The sequence below is a fragment of the Macroventuria anomochaeta genome (genome assembly GCF_010093625.1).
Source record: "Macroventuria anomochaeta strain CBS 525.71 unplaced genomic scaffold BU25scaffold_31, whole genome shotgun sequence".
Lineage (NCBI taxonomy): Eukaryota > Fungi > Ascomycota > Dothideomycetes > Pleosporales > Didymellaceae > Macroventuria > Macroventuria anomochaeta.
In genome coordinates this window covers 108777-128481 of record NW_022985392.1, presented here as the reverse complement: position 1 = coordinate 128481, position 19705 = coordinate 108777, and the positions used below count along the sequence as shown (strand labels likewise).

The following is a 19705-nucleotide window of genomic DNA, read 5'->3' as shown; positions in this document are numbered from 1 at the left end:
CTCAGTCTTCCCGGTTTAGCCCCATGCGCGCCTAGGAACGCCTCATCACGAGACTATATGATGGGCCGTCCCGTTGCGAACCATGTTTCGGGCTCTTTTGTTTCGTTTTGTCTATCATGGACAGGTCTGCATCTACCTCCACGGATTCCACACGACGAATTATGGCGAATGGCAACCCTGGAACCATCAACATGCCCGTCCAGCGCTCCAACAGAGAGATACCGCACTCGGCTACATATGGCGACACATACACCAATGGCACTTGCTATGACGGGGATGTGCCACGGCCCTGGGATCTGGACGCGTGAGTGAAAGTGCCCATAGGAGGGCGTATGTGGCACATGTGGATGCTGATTGATGCCAGTCGTAATATGCCTTACCTAACTCACGTCAAACTGCTCTCGAGATCTTGGCCAACACTGCGGCATCTAGCGGATTTCATGGAAGTAGGGACTTCGCCGCTGCAGTGGAGGTATCTGAGTTTGAGGGACAACCAAGAAGAGCGTAACTTACGCATAAAGAAAACCGAAGTCACTTTCATCGAATATCAACCAGAGACGGCGCCACAAGTAATGCGCATCGACTCAGCTGAAGGAAAAGCCGGACTCAAGGAAAAGTTGGACTCGTTGACGCAAGGAGCTGCCAAAACACCGCCGCTTCGTCTATTCATTGTCGAAGACCTGTCTCGTGAGGTCATCGAACTTCTCGGATCCAGATTTGACGTGGACCCTCTTTTCTTCCGGGAGCATATTGAGGACTACGTGTGGCATAACACTCGGGATCCGTGGGCAATGCCGCCAAGTTTGACGTCTAGTACCAGACAGCGTTCGTGGTTTCTTTTGCGGAACATGAGACTTCGATATCACGATACAGAAAACTCATTCGAGGATGCAAGATGGGAGGCCAACAAGTGGAACGTGTTGCGACGTCCGGACAACGACAACAATCATTGGGCCCACAAAGACCAGCCTGGTGCTGTAGTTTCAATCATGCGAACTCGAACAACAATTTGGATTGGAAAAGATAGAAGGTGCGGCAACGGTACTGTTGGTATCGTACTCCTTGATCCCACTCTTAAGCAGGGCAAGCCGCTTTGGCATGACCGAACGAACTGGCTTCCCACAACGAGCATGGAAATCTCACCCCCTCCGATCGAGCTATCAAAATCATGGTATGATGACATCGTTCAGATGACCACCGTGTACCCATGGTTCGAGGCTGCATCTGGTCACAAGATTGAACCGCAGGTTCTTGCCTACCCGACTCTCTTCACAATATGTGCCGAATGGCTGCTTGTTTGCGACTACGTCAAGACACGACTCAGCCAGATCGAGTGGGAAGTCGAGATTCCGGACGTCTTCCGTCATCACGACGATACACGCTCAAAGAGTGAAGTCATTGCTGACTCTTTGCAACGACTACACACGTGGCGACGCCATATCCCAGTATTCCGAGACATGGTCAACGAAGCAATCAAGCAGGCGCTGCCGGCCGCGACAAGATTGACCTCACATCTCAACATTGACGGAGGGGCAACCGATGCTTTTGAAGATATCAAGCCCGACTTCGAACGTGTCTTGAAAGCACTTGAAGAGCTACAAGATCGCGTTGACCGTTTGACTGAGGTCGTAACGTCGGAAATATCCCTCAATGACTCGAGGCAAAGCATAGAGGACAACCACAATTTGACCCGTCTAACGTGGCTGGCAACCATCTTTATCCCACTGAGCTTCGTCTCTGCTTTCTTCAGCATGAACGAGAGCGTTGCCGATCTCAAATACACTTACGGATGGTTCTTCCTAACTGCTATACCGTTCACAGCAATTTGTTTGGCAATTGCGCAATTAGCAGGAGGAGGTGCTCTCGGCCGTAAAGTGATGAAGAAGGAATTGAGGCAAAAAGGAAGCTCTTTCTATAGCAAGTTCAAGTTCAAGTAGAACAACGAATGGAAGCTGTGGTGAGCATATGCCTTCATCAATTCATTGTTGTACCTATCATGCTAGAAATACTACGGCTGCCAAGCGGTCGAAACGTTACTATACACGAAAGCGCAGACTGTTGAAACTCGAGTCAATGTACACCCTTTACTTGATCATCCAGGTCCAGAATGTCTTCGCTGCAGCAATACTCGGGAGATCTACTAGTCGATAGAAGATCTCCGAAACAACCGCGACAGAAGATGCGCAGACAGCAAAGCTCGCCAACGTTCTCACCGCACTGTTTACTCCAGCATCGTCCATGAACACCCATAGCTTGATGCCGATAGTGTAGACGATGATAGACTGAACAAGGAAAGCACCTACGATATAATCAGCTCTGATTGTTTGGATTGTGGTGTGGTCACTTACTGAAGCTCCTCCTTCCAAGTGCAACAAATGGCCTGCTCCGCAGTATCCTCTTTGGTGTCTCATATGTCTCGACCAGAAGTATCGCTCCCAGCATGAAGAAGTAGTTGTCGACTCGAGCCAATGGCTGATCCAGATCCAGCTCTTCATTGAGCGTGCCCTCTGTGTACAGTCCAGTATGCCCATGGTGCTCATTGTTGCGCATGCTCGGCTTCCAAGAGATGAACATGAACTGCAGTATGACACCCGTCAAGATGAACGCTGCATACAACGGCCATATCGGCACTCGAAACTTCCCAATCTTAAATCCAGTCCGGGACCTAACCTGAAGGTCCATGTTGAGCACAGCATCAGTGATCAAGAGGCCAGTCAAACTGTACCACGCCCAGCTCTGGACCCAGAATGCTGTCAGGATAAACACCAACAGCGCCTTGACACGCCACGAGGCTCGTGTGTACGGCACGATGATCATGGTCATGTAGACCGTGTAACTCTGCTGGAACAACACTGAGACGATCCACAGCGTGCCAGATGGGAAAACCTTGTTTGCAGCCTGGTAGCTGAACTGCTTGTGCACCCAGAAGATTTCAAATAGCGAGTTGAAGTACACCAAGAAGTTGCGCATACGCATTGGTGTCTCAGCAGAGATGTTGCCGGTGCGTATGAAGAAGTCGGTGATGTATGTGGTGTCAGCGGCAGTGAACGCTGCGACCGCGGCTGAGAAGGCAACGAATGTTGGAAGCCACAGTCGAACGCTGCGGCGGAAGACGCTAGATGCGCAGACTTCGCGGGTCGTGTTGCTGAGGTAGGGTAGAGCGATTGTGCGGGCGGAGAGAAAGATGACCCAGGAGTAGATCAGGGACTCATTGCAGAAGATGACTGAGAACGATTTGCGTAGAATGATCTGATAGAATGGTCCATCTTCGTTCTTGGAGTCAGGAACTGCGGTGGGGAGAAAAACCTGAAAGAAGACAAAGAGGAACGACTGCAGGACGATGATACCGCGCAGACCGATAAGGTAGTCTTGCAATGCAATCCGAGTCGAAGATAACGAGCTCGTCGTGGAGAAGACCGAAGTCAATGGAGTGGACAGAAGATGCGACTTCATGATGAGCAATTGGTGCTTGAACGACAGTCAATCGCAGTATCGACCAGAAGAACGACTTTCTTGAACACCACAGCGACGGGAAATTTGCGTACAACATCCAACCGGTCTGGAAGTCGCAAAAACACGTGTTACTCGTCGCAAAACTGGCCCCCAATTTTCCGTGGGGAGATCCGAGATCAACCTCTTGGTACTCGGAAGCTTGACAGGGCTTCGCAGAGATGCTGTCAGCATTGCACAACATTTCCACGCACGGTGTTCCAAAATGAGTCAACAGTTTCAGCTACTACCCGAAAATCGATTACAAGTTGGATATGCGACAAGGCGAATTGGGTACCTTGATTGCGTTCCGAGACGCGTTGTCCTGCTTGAGGTAGGCACCGGGTTACTTGGTGTTGCTAGCGCACGCTAGAAATTGACATGTGTCGGAGGAACTTTTTGGTCGAGCTATCATAGTTTGCGTTATCTTGTGGACAGGAAGATAGAAAAGTTGGGTTTTGCCGTGACGGGAGCTTGCGGTGTTGATGGACTTGGTGGTTACCATGGAATTTGCCTTTGATGAATCGCCTCGGGCTCAGAATCTTCCTCACAACCATACGGTTGATGACAGTTTCTGTGCCGAGGTTAGAAAATCTACAAGCCGATTTTTGAGTTGACGGTATCTGTTAGGCGCGGACATGTGTCTATAGTGAAACTGTACCACGCCGGCTGTCGAGGCTGGGATGCGTTCTATGGATCAGTAGATGTTGATAGAAATCCTAATTTCCCGATGCAGATCCTAGATATGTTTCAAAGGTGCATAAGCCACCGAAGACGTTGGCTTCTAGCGGACAAGCAAACGGCCGGCATTGGCTAAGGCGCCGGGGTGCTACCGCCAGCGAACACGAGGTTATCCCGAAGCCCTGTGGGTCTCGTACCCCCCCACGCGTTTCAAGATCAACGTCCATCCGTGTGGTGAGGCTCTATAAGGCTAGCCGAGATAGCTCTATCATATGCGTTGATTTGGCTAGGCAAAACTGATCGAAATAGATCGCGACCGAGAACAATGTCGATCCAGACCGATGCTGTCGAAGCAGATAGCTGACGTCAATGGTGAGAAGATTCGGAGAGGCCGTTACCGTCGTATCGGGGTTGCTGTCAAATCAAAGACAGTGAAGATAGCGACTCATGCGCGAGACTATAATTTTGGGCGCAGTGCCAATAGTCGCACCTTCGAATGGGTGTGGCACTAGTCTGAGCTTGCAGAACAGATTTGTGAAGAAAAGTTTGCGTAAATGCATGCATGTGATATTGATGATAACAGTATACCGACCTAACTCCACGCCAAACCCTATGTGTTCGCCCAGAGGCAGAAATAAAGTAAGATACATTAAGTGGCAAAGCTGCCAAAGCATGTGCACAGAAAAGACATTAATTTCTGGCTGTTGGGTTCCAGGAGCTGTACTTGACGATCTGTCGAGCATGTCCGTAGAGTCCGATGGTCGCAGACAATACCAGATAGAATGGGTACGTGATAGAGAACAGAATGATCATCTTCCTTGAGACAAACTCGGATTTGACCTGATTGGTGATCCAGAGCGTAGCTACCAGACACATCAGGCTGTGGGCTGCATTAGCATAGTTCATGAACTCGACCCCGAAGAGGATTGTACTCACCTGATGATGAACAGCCACTGTGACACGGGATACTGGAAATAGACCAGCTTCCATAGCTCCTCGCCTGAGGAGGGAAATTTAACAATCAGGAACGACAGGACCAGACACGTGTATTGCGTGACTAGGTAGTACGAAGCCTCACGAATGAGCAGAAGCGAAAGAACGCCGAACCTCGCTGTGAAGTCTCGCTTGGTGCCCTCATGTAGCGGATCCTGGACACCATTGTAAATCATCTTGGCGTGTCGCATAGAAGCTTGAGCCCAGCCCTGGGCCCATCGAAGACGCTGCTTCCAGAAGGCACCGAATGTTGTGGGTGCTAGCTCGTACGAAGTGACGTTAAGATCATGGACTGTCTTACAGCCACGGGAAAAAGCTCGCAGCGCAGAGTCGATGTCCTCGGTCAGCATAGAACCGTCCATCTTCATGTCGCGAAGAAGACTTGTGCGCCAGTAACCGTTACTTCCGCAAAACAAACCAAACCCCCACATCGTGGAACGTCCTGGGTGTGATACGGCGTAGATCTTGTCGAACTCGACAGCGATCATACTGGTGAGGAAAGTGTCGTTAGAATTGAAGACAATGCATCGCCCTTGAACAATGTCGACTTCGGTGTCAGCCATGAAGCGCTCGGCTGCCCAGCGAGGGCCGTTTGGATGCGGGTAGTGGTCGCAGTCGTAGACAGCAATAACGTCAGAGCCAGTGTCCAGGGTAAGGAAGTAGTTGAGGTTGTCTGCTTTCGAGGTAGAATTGGGTACCTTGATGACCCTAGCATGTGGATACTTCAGAGGCAGTTCGTGAAGTTCGGTTTCCAGAGGCTCGATTGAGACAGGTGTGTTATAGAGAATGTTAATTCGGATCTTGTCCTGAGGATAGTCCAGTTGTTCCAAGGCATAGATGGCACGGTCCACGATGATGTTCTTCTCGTTCGGTAGGTATGCCACAATGATGAGATCCAGAATCGGTAGCTTGCTGTGAGCTGTGGGAAACAGCCAATCCTTTTCTTCTGCCTGGGTGATAACCTCTCTTGCCTCACGGCAGGGAGTGATACTCATGAAGGCCTCAAGAACAGTCGCTCCAGCGATGTAGAAGTTTGTGCACATGTAAATGAACCAGAACACGGCAATCAAGCCCTCGCTGCAGTACATGTACATGCATGTTGAGAAGACGAAGTAAGATGCCACGAGGCAGAACGGGGTCCACTCTGATAAACACGAAGACACTCTCTCGATAATGTCTTCAAACGTTCGTCCCTTCGGAGCTTGCTGGCCAGTGGGTGTAACCGGCGCAACCTCGCCAATCTCGATAGTGAAGTCCTTGGTCTCCGACATGGTAGGTATGCAAAGAGCTGCTCAGCGAGGTACGAGAGTGTGGAGACAGAAACAAGTGAAACGTCAGTCAAAACGAGTGGTGACTATCGAAAGGTGTTGAGGTCCAGCAGTTGACTCAAGCGGTTCGATTGCAAAGTAGAAAGGCTGGTGCAGCACAATATGTGCTCGGTAAAGAACGTAACAACGAATGTAGAAACGATTGACTGGTGGTAGAAAGAGAGAAGAATACCAAAGCCGAACAACTAGATAGTCTCGGAACAGAATGAGCAACTGTAATTGCCGTCTGCTTTCTCAGTCGGTCTTCTCGTTGCGTTCCCCGGGCTGAGCCAAAGCTGAAAGTGGGTCTCGTCATGAGCCTTGCAATACACATCCTTGTCTATCTTGCAGACGCGAAAATGCAAGATCTTCTTCAGCACAATTCTGATCGTCGCGTTCGGTAGATCTTGGCAATACTGGACCATGTCGTCGGTAAGGTGTGTCCGTGGGGGAAGACCGGGTGTCATCTTCTGTCCCTGAAATCTACTGCAGTGTAGTATTAGCTAGGCTTGGTGTTCCTAGATCTGACGATAGATAACGCGTCCTGCATGCTCAGAAGGCTCTGCAGGTGGTACTGCGTCTACTACCCTGTTGTAGTGCGACACTGTGCATGGTGATTAATGACGCTCAGTCGGGAACAAATAATAACGCGGCCAGATGTCGAGGTGCAGGGTCAGAAAGGCTAGTCTCAACAGAAAGGAAGGCACATCCCCACTAGTACCTGGCGCTAGCGCTGATTCGCCCCACTTCTGAACAAATCATCGCTCTTCTTCTTCCTCTCTCGACGGCCAACGGATCCGCAGGCCACGCAGCACACCGTTCGTCTAGGTATCTCCCGTGGTCAGTGTAACAATGGGTGTAACTCGTCAGGGTGTCTGCAACACGTTCGACGGTCCTCCGATCCTGGCCTTCTAGCAAGGGTTGCATAGGCAAAGTCTTCAGTACCGACAGATTGTTGATCGTTCGAGAGCTCATACCAAGACTACGGCTCCTCTCGAGTCCGTCAAGCTGTCTCTGTTCCAAAATTATTCGTCGTTGTACAGCTCCACTGCCGCTGCCACCTGGTCGTCTTCCTCCATTCTTCTCACCAGGCAAGCTCCATGCATGGAACACTGAGTCTTTACTGAACCCGCATTGTCTCTTGTTTTGTACTCTCTTCACGTTCACACGCTCGTTTATCATCATGTTCTTCTTCACCTTCCTTGCTTGGTTCCTCTTGTATGCTCTACCTACAGCAAGTGAAGTTGTTGGCGGAGACGGAAACTGCACTTGTGGTTTCTACGATAGTAGCACTGGGTTACTCTTCACAGACTCCATTATCGTATACTTCAACGAAACAAACGGCTTACCTTCCGAGTTCGTCGCCGAGCAGTACAGCAACAAGTATGAAAAGGACTGGAACGCCATATACCGCCAGGGCGCTGATCCAGCAAACCTTCAACCCGGAAATGACTCTCTCCAGTTTCTCGTGCAGCCACCAACCAACGATCATATTGTACAAGGAGCTGGCCTTCGCACGGCACGACAAGACATCCAACACGGCTCCTTCCGCACGCTTATCAAGTCGCCAGGACGCACGTCCGCTGGTTCGGCCATGTCGATGATGTGGCAATACAACGAGACAGAAGTCACAGAGCTTAGCGTCATGAACATGAATGATGCTTCCGAGGCATGGATAGGCACCTTCATTGGCGGAGAATTCACTACCCGTGACCTCGGTGTCAACTATACACAGCTTCTCGAACAGCCTACAGCAGACCGTAACTACACGACCTTGGAAGGACGTCTCAGTAATGGTAACGTCAATCCCTGGGACTTCACTGAGTACCGCATCGACTGGACCCAAGATCACACCAACTTTTATGTTGGTGGCAATCTCACTCGACAGATCCTACACAAAGACAACAGTGGAATGCCGTCAGTGCCTGCGCCTTTGTACCTCAAACATTGGTCTACCGGCAATCGTTTCTCAATGAAGGGTCCACCCAGTCGAGTCTCAGTTGCTGAGGTCGGCTGGACTCGCATGTTCTTCAACTCTTCAACCATGGACGATATTGCCCGCGAAGACTTTGTCACCAGATGTTCAATCGCTAATGCGTGTTTGATGGATGACAACACCCTACGTGGCTCGACAGCTTTTGCCGATGAGGCCATGCAGAAATGGCGACAAGATCCACACAAAAGCATTAAGCGTATGCCGGCGCTCTGGATCTCGATAGGCTGTCTTGCACTATCGACTATTCTTCTTCTACATACTTTCATCCGTCGTATGACGCAGCCTAAGACATCAGGCCATGGAGCTGCGTCGGTCTCACCACTATCATCAGCCGCAGTCCAAGATGTAAAGACTACCTCGCCTAAGGCTATTGAGCCTCGCTCAGAGAAGTTGATGCAAAAATCACCAGCATCGAGCCGACCAACGTCGTCCAAGTATGAGTCAGATGACTTGACCATCGAGCCAATCGGACCGAGCACTGGCACTTCGATAGTCGGAGGTGCGACGCCTCACGGACCTTCACGAGCCAACTCTGTGCGCTTTGACAGCCGGGCCACAACGCCACACGTGTTGTCTCCATACAACAGCATCTTTGAACTCGGGAAGGATGGGTTACCTACTCTGAGTGAGAGCAACTTCTCTTCCCCATCCAGAGACGGGTTTTCGCCCGCCATGGTCAAAGGTCATAAGGGTTATCTCAATAACATTGGCTCTGAGCAGACGATTGCTGTGCCTCATAGTTCCCAACAGACAACCGACAAAATCCAAATGGAGATCGTCACTGAATCAGCAATGCCGGCTCCTCGTATGAGAGCACAACCGCCACCACCACGAGAACGTATTGACCATCTGGCTGGTCTCGTTGCATTGTGTGCCATCGTCGTTACTGTCATGCACTTTGGTCTCACCTTCGTTCCTGCCATCGTCATTCCAGGTGCCCCACAACATGCAGTATCCGAGTACTGGGCCCAGAGGATTGTTGCTCCGTTTATTCTGAATCAGATGTGGCTTGGTGTGTTCTTCACAACCTCCGTCCGTTTCTTGACTGCTTCCTACCTAAGGAAGGGCAAGCTCGAGGACGTAGCAAAGGCTGCTGTGCGCCGAACACCACGTCTCATGATCCCTGTTGCTACTATCGCTCTACTAGAGTACTTCCTCATCGATGTCGGCGCGACTAAGTTTCTCCGCTATATCCCGTCCCTGACTTGGTCAACATGGCCCTACGTCACACGCTATGAGAACTTTGGCCAGTACATCTCCGAGATCCTCGAGCTGATCTACCTCGTCCCGAATGCGGTGCCTCAGATCACCTTCAACTACTGCACGGGTGTCCTCTGGACCATTGCTGTTCAACTTCAGGGTTCTTGGCTTGTCTTGCTTGGCGCAATTGTCGTTCGAGAGATGAAGACTACGTGGAAGCGCATCGCTTTCTACATCTTCTGTATGCTCAACCACTGGTATGCACGATCATGGGGCACCTACTTGTGGCTTGGCCTGCTACTCACTGATCTCGACGTTACCTACAAGTATAAGAAATGGCTGTACGCACATCCGGGAACCTACTACCCGCTTCTGACGTTCGCCTGGTTGTGTGTCGCATTGGGCTTCGCGGTAAACCTGCTGCCAAATTGGATGGAGTTCAACTTCGCAACTGCAGAACACGACATCCACCCTGACGAGGCGACCGGTGAAGCGCTTTTGTACACCGATAATGCTGGTTACCCAGCTTACTACACCCCTCGACTGAACGGTCTTCTCTTCGCAGGTGGCATGCAGGCTATCGTCGAACTTTCGACCTGCGTTCAATGGCTGCTTTCCACACCACCTCTGCTTGTCCTCTTCCCTCATATCTTCACCATCTACCTTCTTCACGGTCTCGTCTTCTGGAGCTGGGGTAGCTGGCTCATGGTTTTCCTCGCCGAACGAGACTTCTCCTATGGCATTAACGTCGCCATTGTCGGTGTCACATCCTACGCCGTCCTCTTCTTCTCTCTCCCGATCGTCACACCAGTGGTTGAAGCACTTGGCAAAGACATTACTGCCTTGGTGTGGATGACTGCGCAAGAGAAGAGCCCACCGCGTCGCAGGACCCTGTTCCCATTCCCAGACGACCTCTTCCAAGGACGCGAGGTTAACGGTGATGTGAAAGACGACGTTGAGGCGAATTCGAGCAATCGAAGTTCGGGAGTCGTGCGTAATAGCGTTTCCATCTTCTCTGGTAAGGGCGACGAGAAGGAAGTAGTGTATGAGATTAGCCCTGTGATGAGTGAAGGAGGCTGGATGGAGGAGTCCGGCAAGGAAGCTGCACGCACCTAGTTGGGAGGTGCCGTTGATGATATGCATGTTGTACGAGCTTCGCAATTAGCATTTCGAGGGATATTGTCTGAGTGCCAGATGGAAGGTGTTGGACCTTGTGGACTTGTAGATGGTTGGGTTGCAAAACAAACTTCGCTTCCTTACATTAAAGTGCATGCTTAAATGTCCATACGTAGCTCTACTGTGGTCTCCGACAATGACGTATCGCTGAGTTTAGCAGATTCAGTGCTTTTTCTCCGCCCAAAACTCCAAGAATCTACTCACAGTCCTGATTTCCCACTCATGCGCCTCTCTAATATACGCCGGCTCAACAGCAACATCCATAATTCCATAGCTATCCCAATGATGTCCCGCCCCAGCAATAAGATAACTCGGATACTTATCACTGCTAATCCTCGGCTTTGGCGCCAGATCCGAGTGATAGCACAGATCAAGCCAGACATCCGTGCTCCCATCAATCAACGCGAGGTTCTCGGCTTTGGTGTTCCATCCACCGTACTTGTTGTAATAGTGCAGCTCAGGAGACTTTGGGATGCTGTTATGTTGGCCGGCAGGGAAGGCCCATGTACACCACTGTTGTGTATAGGGGACTTGAAGGACGCGGGAGATCAGGGAGGGGCCAGATTTGGGAGCGACTTGGTAGGCGCCAGACTCGGAGCAGGTCGAGTACAGGTAGGACCGGGAGGCGCTGTTTGTAGGGTCCGCGTAGAAGGTTTGGTTTTGGGTGCTGAAGCAGCCGTCGTCTGTGCTGTCTATGCGGCCGCTTTCGCAGGTTGGTAGGAGAACTTTCTTAATGTAGTCGGCGTAGCCGCCCAGGCCAGTCCAGGGATCGCCGTTGGAGTACTTGGAAAGTGCGGTGTCGACGCTGCTTATGTTCTTGGGCGGGTCGATGTTTGTGACGTTGGAGCAGAAGTTCCAGAAGTCATTCGAGCCATAGGTCTCGTTCCAGTTCAACTCCTGCCAGGTGTTTGTCGGATAGTTCATTGGACCACCGATCGGGAACGCGATGGTCATAGCGAAGTCACCCAGGCTTTGCAGCGCACCGAGACCGAAAATATCCTTGAGCTGCTGGATGCCTTGCTTGTTGCCGGATTGGATCAGAGCATCAATCTTGCCAACGATATTGACGATTCGGGAAACACAGTCTGCAGGACCGTACTTGATGATAGGGTCGTACCACTGAGGGTACTCAAGCAAAGCTTGGGTAGTAGCACTGCTACCAATACCACCAGCGAAGATGGAGTTGTACGTCTTCATCGTGAAAGCAGTGTGCGCACCGGCCAAAGAACCGCCGTACATGATCCAGGGGACATCAGATCCGCTGAGACTGCTGTTGACACCAGGAAAAGTAGCGTGCTGTCTGAAGTATGCGTTGTCGGCGATAGCTAATGCATGTCAGGATATAGAGGGACGGGAATTGAAGCTTTTCGTACTTTGTTCGGTGGTCAAAAACCTCAGCTCGTCCGTCGTGCTGGTGTTGAAAGGGTAGCTGTGTCCATAGTAACGGTTTTCAAGGATCACACCGAGACCGTTGAACTTCTCCATCAGAATTTGGATAACTGCAAAACTTAGTCCTGTGGAATTATCGCGCCACTGATGAGTGCGCACTCACTTCCGGTTTGCAGGTTCGAGAACCGACTTTCTCCGCTCGTCTCTCCGCCGATGTACAGAAATACCGGCCCTCCGGGCTTGTAGTAGGATGAATCAAAGAAGTATCTCTGCTTGAATGTGTCCTTTGTGTGCGGTTCATAGCGACTGGAGTTCTGAAAATGGTCGATCTGCGATTGATTAGCGAGTCTACTCTCAAAGAGTGAGACGGTACGCATACAGGTTGATCAATGGTGTGGGCAGCGTAAGCGGGCACAGAATCTGCTGCTCTCTTGTCTTGCCATAGAAATGGAGCCGGGGTCGCGGATGTAATGGCCGTCAAAGCGCAAAGTAAAGTTGGGACCTTCATCATGCACCCCAGGGTTTTGATCTGATGCAATAAAGGATCAAGTGGGCAGCACACTCTCTTTAAAACTTCACCCTGAGCTTGTGTTCCCGGGCTTCCAGGATGTAATCGCAAGTGTCGGTCACGTCATGCTCATCCGTACCGTTAAAGGTGGGGCAAAATGAAGCGAGCGTTGCCGCAATAGGCAGGTATGTTCAAAGCTTGAACGAGCTTGGTAGTGCTTATCATCGCTTGACACCCGCTTTCTACTTTCTACTCCGAGCCGTTCGCACCGTGTCCTCAAGTGCAGTGAAGATCGAAGACCTCATGTTGGCTTGTCGGCATGACATTCGAGCTGCATGACTGAACTGTACAGTGTTACAGGTCAGCCCTTCCTTCTGTGCTCCTGCATCTCGCAAATTTCATTTCGAGTCTTGAATATCTCTAGGCCAACCGCACGCCTCTGATATCAACCTCCACGTAGCTTCAGGTAGCCTCATGTTTTCCCCAAGCCTCCTTGCGAAGACACGTGTCTCTGTTTCCCACAAGCTCCGTTCTTCTTCATCCACGTCTTCCGCGGATAATGCACCGACAGCGTAGACAGTATCGTGGTAAACTTGTCCCACTGTGTGACGGTTTATGGAGTATAGAGGCCATGTGTGCCACGTGTGTTGGTGCAGTGCTCTTGCCCTTTCCAACAAGCACTTTCTACCTCTGTCTGAACGACAGATACGTCATGTAAACAGACCCTGGTGGCCCGGTGAGAGAGACAGAACACTGAACAAGAACAACAACAATATATACTGATTCTACTGCTTCGCGTAGTTTCCCCTGACCGACTGCCCTGCGCGGTTACACCTTCATTTATTGCAACTACTACAACACACTGACTTTCCATAATCCACCGTGAGATTGTGTGGCCAAATATGGTTTGCGCTTTCAATGGACCTCAGAAATCTGTACACTTAATCGCCAGGATTGGCACACTCATTACCGCTGTAACGATTGATACACGAAATGAGACGTCGGAGTGGATGACTGGAATTCCGGAGACCACTGTGCCTTGGACTGAGGAGAGCAAGAGAGGTGTTTGGGACTTGGCCCCAACTGTACCAGTATATAATGCGTATAATGGCCGAATGTTGGATCCACACATTACCACAGAGGAATCGAACTTCGGGAGCCGGCAAGATTTCTTGTACACTCCAGAGACGAGTAAAGTACCGATTGTGCAGCAAGACATCAAGCGGGTCTGGGTTATCGTGCTGTTGAATAGTCGCGCCGCCTGGACACCTTGTGGTTCCTGACCAAGCCAAGATATCACAAACTTGCAACTTTTGTAAATATGCTGCATCTGTTGCACTTGGTGGTTCCGCTCCTCGATGTTCTTCTGGTCAATGCAGATCTGGTCAATCCAGAGATACATGTGATTCGCTGTATTTTCCTGGAAAGCAGACAAGAAGTCGAAGAGGTTGCGTCGTATACTATAGTAGCCGTAATTTACTTGTATTGTTTCCAATAGATGCGCCTCACCCCGGGCATATGACACCGTGATGTACGGGGGTGTGTTTGCTACATCAAATGTAGTGACGATACAGTTGATCGTAAGGGGCGCATGTCCTTGAAGCAGTAGAAGAACTCGTATCTGATTTCTACTCAAATCAAGCTGCTGGTGCTTATGATTCGGCCACCGAGAAGACGTGCGTCCATGGCGCAGCACGTAGTTACTCGCAGAGATCTATGAGAAAGGAACACAAGTTAATGGGTGTTGACTCGTCACATCCTCGCCTAGAAATAAGAAAGACTGATGGTTGACGGGAACAAGGGGCGTGACATAGAAGATGATCGTCGAAGTTAACGAGGCTGCGTTCAATGTGGCCCAGTGCATACCCCGCTCAGCTGGCTGACACCACCCTCACTCTATCACCGAGCAATGACCCCGATGATGTCCTCGTTCGGGCTTTTAAGAACTTCCCTTTGGTCTTTGCTGTTTACTTTCCGAGTATCTGTCGATCATAGTCAGCGACTTGTTATCAACAAAATATGCCACATCCATGCACTCACCTTATTGATCGCGGCCTGACCCATCAACCCTGCATTCGTAGCCGCGCTGCCAAGAGTGCCATGCACACGCATGAAATTCACAGCCTCCACCTTGAGTCCCTTCTTCTCAATCAGGTTCTGCGCATTGAAGCCCCAACGGTCCTTAAGATCCTGAACTTCGCCCTGCTTCCCTGAGATAGCAGCCACATACGGCTGCTGCAGCTCCTGTAGGTCTTCTGGTGTAATATCAACCTGACCAGATCCACTGGCTACAATGAAGACATAACGGTGAGGACGAGAGTAGAGATAGTTTGGCAAGGGCGCTGGACCGAGGTATGACGAGATCTCCTTTCCTTGGGCGATATTCAGAGAGCCATCTGAGTCTGTCGAGACGTTGCTGACAAGCCAGTGGCGCACCTGACCGAAGTATGTGTCGTCATTCATCATGAGGTCCTACAATATATGTGAGATGAGAGGTTCTCTAATCTATGGTAGCACTTACTGGATCGGTCATAACGAGCACGAGGTTCTTCAATGGCTTGGAGGGCTGCAAGAGTAGATAAGTATAGCCATCATGCGCTCACACCATAGTAATACATACCGGAGGGCTCAGCGACAACTTTGGCTGAGGTTGTGTCTGATTGCGGTCGAGCTCCTCCGCAGGCCTATCCAACTTCGTCTCTGGCCACGACACTGTCAACGTGTAGGACAAGTCAGCATCGCTGGACAAGACGTCTGGAGTGACCTTGTGCTCCGAGAAGAGTGCACTGTTTTGAGTAGTCGACATGTTGATGATGATAGCTTGTTTGTGTTGATGGTATATGTGTATTGGAGTCGCGGGTTTGCCTAAGGCGATATATAGCTGAAGTGTGTCCAGCTTAAGAACAGGTGATGTTCATATAGACGCATCATCTGTTCCTCTTTGGAAAGAATGGCCTGTTGTCGTCGCCTCGAACGGCATCGATATGCGGCCGTTGGAAGGTGTGGAGCGCTCCATGACGTGCAAATGACATGCAGGACCAATGTTGTAACGGCCATCACCAGCTCTTTTAATATGCGTGCCCGTTCGTACTTATGTCATCGCTGGCAAAAACGGCATACAAGCTTTTACTTAGCAACACCTGGAACTTGCGCGCCCTGAGCTGTTGGTCGCGATGGTGCTGGTAGACGTGCAGGCTCGCTTGGGCAGCAGCCGGGCTTCGTCGTGTTCAACGCGTCAACAACGCCGCACTCACCCACGACGTTGACTCAACATTGATAGCTGAGGTCGGGACGCTTGCGTACAGTCTTTGTGTACCCAGTGGCTTTGAGCAATGGAAGAAAGACATTCTACCGCCAGACTAACAGAGTGTAGTTGAAGAAACGCGGCCGGCGCGCGTCGCGCTTTCTGCGCTGGTCGTGAGACTGCCGGCGTCAAAAATTCACCCCGCAATCCACATGTAATCAAAACTTTCCAATTTAGGCAACTCCCTTCTAGCTTTACCATCCAGCTGCACCATGCGAGGCAGTAATCAGTATCGACGAACAAACTGTCTCTTTTCGAGACTCTGCGTCTGCCAGGAATCGCATTCCCAATGATCAAGGGCTGCGATGTACGTGCGCAACAATGGCACCTTCCCCCTCCTCACGCCAAGCGTGAAAGTGGTGACATATCGATATGTTATCGACTCGAAGACACACATATCGTAATGAGAATGTTAGTTCGTTCCTCTCTCTTTTGTCTCAGTATCTGCTGTTCTTGTCTCTGTCCGAATTGTCTCACGGTATTTCTCGTACCATCATGACTTGCGGTGGTGGTTGTTGCTTAAAGAAGCCACCAGCGAGCACAAAAGTCTGCACACCCAACAAACGTTCACCAGACTGCTCGCAATGCGCAGTCTTCGAAGGGTCCAAGCTGCTGCTCTAGCGCGACCGGCGGGCAAGGCTGCTGTACAAGCGAAAAGAAAGTCAACACCACAATCGATACACTTGAACTACGGTCTGGCACCCACGAATTCGTCGATACCGAAAAGAGCGGTGTAGGCAAAGAGCATGCCGTTCTCAGCATATCCGGTATGACTTGTACAGGACGCGAGACGAAGCTCCAGCGTACCCTGACCATACTGCCTGACGTGAGCAAGCTTCGAACGAGTCTTATCCTCGCCCGGGCCGAGTTCGACATCGACAACAGCGCTGCGACTGTCGAGGATGTTATCAAGCATCTCGCGCGTACGACTGGGTTCAGATGCGGGCAAGTCTCGACGCAGGGGTCAAGCTTTGATCTCATCTGCACTGGGAAGTCCGCGGCGGTTGCCGATTGGCGAATGGCCGCACGGCGCGATTGATATACAGCCACTCAGCAACGTGTGCTCTATGACTTAAATGTAGTCGGGGCATGAGACCTTGTCGAGGGAGGGTGGGAAAGTACAATGCAATTAGCACCAATGCGACCAGATCCGACTTTGGACGCACTGGAAACAGGCACGTCTGGCATATGGGCCTTATGACCCTGCTACCGGCATGCCTTACGATCCTGGTCCTCGTTATGGGCATCGCAGACCCCTTCTACCCCAAAGCCTCAAGGCACTCGTGTTTTCTCGGGTCATCGGGATGGACTTGCTCATGGTGTTGAGCACAAGAGCGGCTTACGTGTTCTCGGTTGTCTCGTTTGGGTACATGATTGCTGGCAAACCTCTATCGACTGGCGAGTTCTTCGACGCTTTTTGTTACCCTCATCATGTTCGGGCGCTGGGTCGCGTCGCTGGCTCGGCAGAAGGTAAGTCATGTCACTCTCATCTTCCAGATGCTTTCATTGACTATAAACAGGCTGCTGGATCGGTCTCAATACTATCCTTGCAAACCCCACCGCTATACTTGTCTACCACAAGGGACAAGACAAAGACGTTGACACTAGGTTCCTCCAATACGGCAGATGTTTTCAAGGTCGCGCCAGACTCGCAGATACCCACGGATGGCACAGTGGTCACTGGCTCGTCTGAAGTCGACGAATCGATGCTCACCGGGCGAATCGAAGCCTGTCGAGAAGCACGTTGGCTCCCCTGTCATCGCAGGATCAATAAACGGTTCAGTCATGCTTACCGTTCGCCTCACGCGCCCACCGGGAGATAACACCATCATTACGATTGCGAGCATGGTCGATGAAGCGGAATTATCAAAGCTGAGGATACAAGACATTGCAGACAAGGTTGCTGGACATACAAGATGCGAAAGTCGTGATCGGAATGGGTGTTGAAGGTAGCTAGCAAGGGGCAGCCTTACGAGCCGGCAACTCAAGGTGGCTCGATTTGGATGCACACCCGCTGGTGAAGTCGTTGCTGTCGAAAGGTCTCACTATCACAGGCTTCACTGTAGGTGGCAATGTCACGGCGATCTACGGACTCCAAGATGCTCTTCGACCGGACGCCGCATCCACCATATCAGAGCTGCAACGGCGCGATATCGCCGTTCACATATTGTCTGGAGATGATGACAGAGCAGTACAGTCTGCAGCCAGTCAGCTCGCATTTACCGGCAGTAACGTGCGCTCCCGCTGTTCGCCTGCTGACAAACGAGCGTACATCGAAGCCCTTCAGGCTAGGCCCTCGTTGGCTCAGGCATCGAAAAAGCCACGCAAGCCCATTGTCATGTTCATCGGTGACAGGGTGGCCTCTAAATTTGGTTAGAGCTTTGTCTACAACCTATTTTCAGTGCTTCTAGGCGCAGGCGCTTTCGTAAATGCGCGCATTCCACCAGAGTTCGCAGGGCTGGGTGAGCTGGTTAGTGTGTTGCCTGTGATCGCCGCTGCAATTCTACTTAGATGGTCGAGGGTCTGATTGCGTGTTGTAGTCTCCAGAAGATTCTTTTGAGGTATAAAGTGTGGTCTGATAAGGCTCAGAGTCATCAAACGAGTATTTTTTAATGCGAAATATGGTTCACCAAGTATTACATCCGCCAAACAGTACTGAGAAGTGCTGTAATTCGCCTGATCTGCGCCTTTGGAGGAAACACTGGGTCGAGTTGATCTTGAGGCGATTGGTACAGCGCGATCTGGAGGCGCTTGATAGAGTGTGGTCTTGAGGCGCCTGGTGTACGTGGTCTTTTTGCACTTTGGATGAGTTGATGTTGCGGTATCGGTCGGTCTGCACAAGGTCTGACTGTACCCCTGACAGACTAGTGTGTGACAGGTCACTGGCCTGAGGTCAGGTATATAAGTTGTCATCTCCCAGCTAGATAGCAATTCAGCGCAGTATTCCATCGACCCGATAGTCCTACGTTATCGTTTACCGTAGCTATCAGTATTCTACAGTGGCCCACACCGCAACAGTTGATCTTCCCCCGCCCCCGAAGTCTTTAAAGTCGTTCACCCGCCCTCCGAAAAAGAATTATCACACATCACATCTTCATCTCCATCGTCACACATATAATTACTTAAGTGATCATCTCAAGCCATTCACACACTATACACACAATCACCACCACACATCAACATGTCCTCACCGATGCCGGACCACTGTCGACACGTTCATCGCCACCCTCCCAAAATACCACACAACCACCATTGGCTCCAAGGCCGAAGAGGAATGCATCGTTTGCATGCATCACCTTTGTGACACCGACAATTGCAAAAATCACGAGCATGAAGAGCCTGTTCGCCTCCATTGGGGGCATGCAATCGGCAGCAAGTGCGCAGGAACGTAATTACAGGGGTTCCAACAGTGCCCTATGTGCAGGGAGGTTTGCCATCCAAGAAGCGCGAAACAACACTTCCAAATGTTCACAAATTACGTTATCCCGAAATCCTCTGGGCTTGGGAATGCCTTGAGAGAACTGTACATGGTGGATTTACAATGCTGCCACATTTTGACACCCTGAGGTCTCCTTGGCACTGGTTTCACACTTTCAACTGCGTAAAATTAGACGTCCCGATTCCCGCGATATCCTGAAGGACTCCAGGCTCCAGCTTACCGT

At 50.9% G+C, this 19705-nt stretch overlaps 9 protein-coding genes across 9 annotated transcripts; 3 read left to right on the top strand and 6 right to left on the bottom strand.

Annotated features, from left to right (window-relative positions):
• Nucleotides 1–184: 184 nt before the first annotated feature.
• On the top strand, nt 185–1865 carry BU25DRAFT_374167 (uncharacterized protein; the record flags this gene model as incomplete). The annotated part of the gene is made up of 3 exons (XM_033704059.1): nt 185–304; nt 365–825; nt 874–1865. Coding segments are annotated over exons 1-3 (1566 nt in total), but the record flags the coding sequence as incomplete, so codon positions are not given.
• Nucleotides 1866–2084: 219 nt separating this feature from the next.
• BU25DRAFT_348094 (uncharacterized protein) lies at nt 2085–3453 on the bottom strand (the record flags this gene model as incomplete). Its single annotated transcript, XM_033703183.1, has 2 exons — nt 2085–2299; nt 2349–3453. The coding sequence occupies 2 exons, from the start codon at nt 3451–3453 to the stop codon at nt 2085–2087; spliced, it is 1320 nt and encodes a 439-aa protein (XP_033558515.1).
• Nucleotides 3454–4809: 1356 nt separating this feature from the next.
• BU25DRAFT_399054 (glycosyltransferase family 2 protein) lies at nt 4810–6453 on the bottom strand. The gene is made up of 2 exons (XM_033704930.1): nt 5107–6453; nt 4810–5050 (listed from the first exon to the last, which is right to left on the bottom strand). The coding sequence occupies exons 1-2, from the start codon at nt 6432–6434 to the stop codon at nt 4861–4863; spliced, it is 1518 nt and encodes a 505-aa protein (XP_033558514.1). The 5' UTR covers nt 6435–6453; the 3' UTR covers nt 4810–4860.
• Nucleotides 6454–7650: 1197 nt separating this feature from the next.
• On the top strand, nt 7651–10807 carry BU25DRAFT_399051 (glycoside hydrolase family 16 protein; the record flags this gene model as incomplete). Its single annotated transcript, XM_033704929.1, has 2 exons — nt 7651–9035; nt 9093–10807. The coding sequence occupies 2 exons, from the start codon at nt 7654–7656 to the stop codon at nt 10780–10782; spliced, it is 3072 nt and encodes a 1023-aa protein (XP_033558513.1). The 3' UTR covers nt 10783–10807.
• Nucleotides 10808–10934: 127 nt separating this feature from the next.
• Nucleotides 10935–12759, bottom strand: BU25DRAFT_493629 (peptidase S28). Its single transcript, XM_033711729.1, has 4 exons — nt 12611–12759; nt 12395–12560; nt 12216–12341; nt 10935–12167 (listed from the first exon to the last, which is right to left on the bottom strand). The coding sequence occupies exons 1-4, from the start codon at nt 12740–12742 to the stop codon at nt 11005–11007; spliced, it is 1587 nt and encodes a 528-aa protein (XP_033558512.1). The 5' UTR covers nt 12743–12759; the 3' UTR covers nt 10935–11004.
• Nucleotides 12760–14030: 1271 nt separating this feature from the next.
• On the bottom strand, nt 14031–14396 carry BU25DRAFT_308565 (uncharacterized protein; the record flags this gene model as incomplete). The annotated part of the gene is made up of 1 exon (XM_033702093.1): nt 14031–14396. A coding segment is annotated over one exon (366 nt), but the record flags the coding sequence as incomplete, so codon positions are not given.
• Nucleotides 14397–14423: 27 nt separating this feature from the next.
• On the bottom strand, nt 14424–15767 carry BU25DRAFT_157733 (PEBP-like protein). Its single transcript, XM_033700696.1, has 4 exons — nt 15360–15767; nt 15261–15305; nt 14780–15211; nt 14424–14721 (listed from the first exon to the last, which is right to left on the bottom strand). Exons 1-4 carry the CDS (start codon nt 15543–15545, stop codon nt 14707–14709), a joined length of 678 nt encoding a protein of 225 aa, XP_033558510.1. The 5' UTR covers nt 15546–15767; the 3' UTR covers nt 14424–14706.
• Nucleotides 15768–17257: 1490 nt separating this feature from the next.
• BU25DRAFT_424110 (uncharacterized protein) lies at nt 17258–17736 on the top strand (the record flags this gene model as incomplete). The annotated part of the gene is made up of 2 exons (XM_033708257.1): nt 17258–17513; nt 17564–17736. The coding sequence occupies 2 exons, from the start codon at nt 17258–17260 to the stop codon at nt 17734–17736; spliced, it is 429 nt and encodes a 142-aa protein (XP_033558509.1).
• A 1254-nt stretch (nt 17737–18990) lies between these two features.
• BU25DRAFT_413567 (uncharacterized protein) lies at nt 18991–19432 on the bottom strand. Its single transcript, XM_033707062.1, has one exon. It carries the CDS (start codon nt 19394–19396, stop codon nt 19220–19222), a length of 177 nt encoding a protein of 58 aa, XP_033558508.1. The 5' UTR covers nt 19397–19432; the 3' UTR covers nt 18991–19219.
• Between the last annotated feature and the right edge of the window lie 273 nt (nt 19433–19705).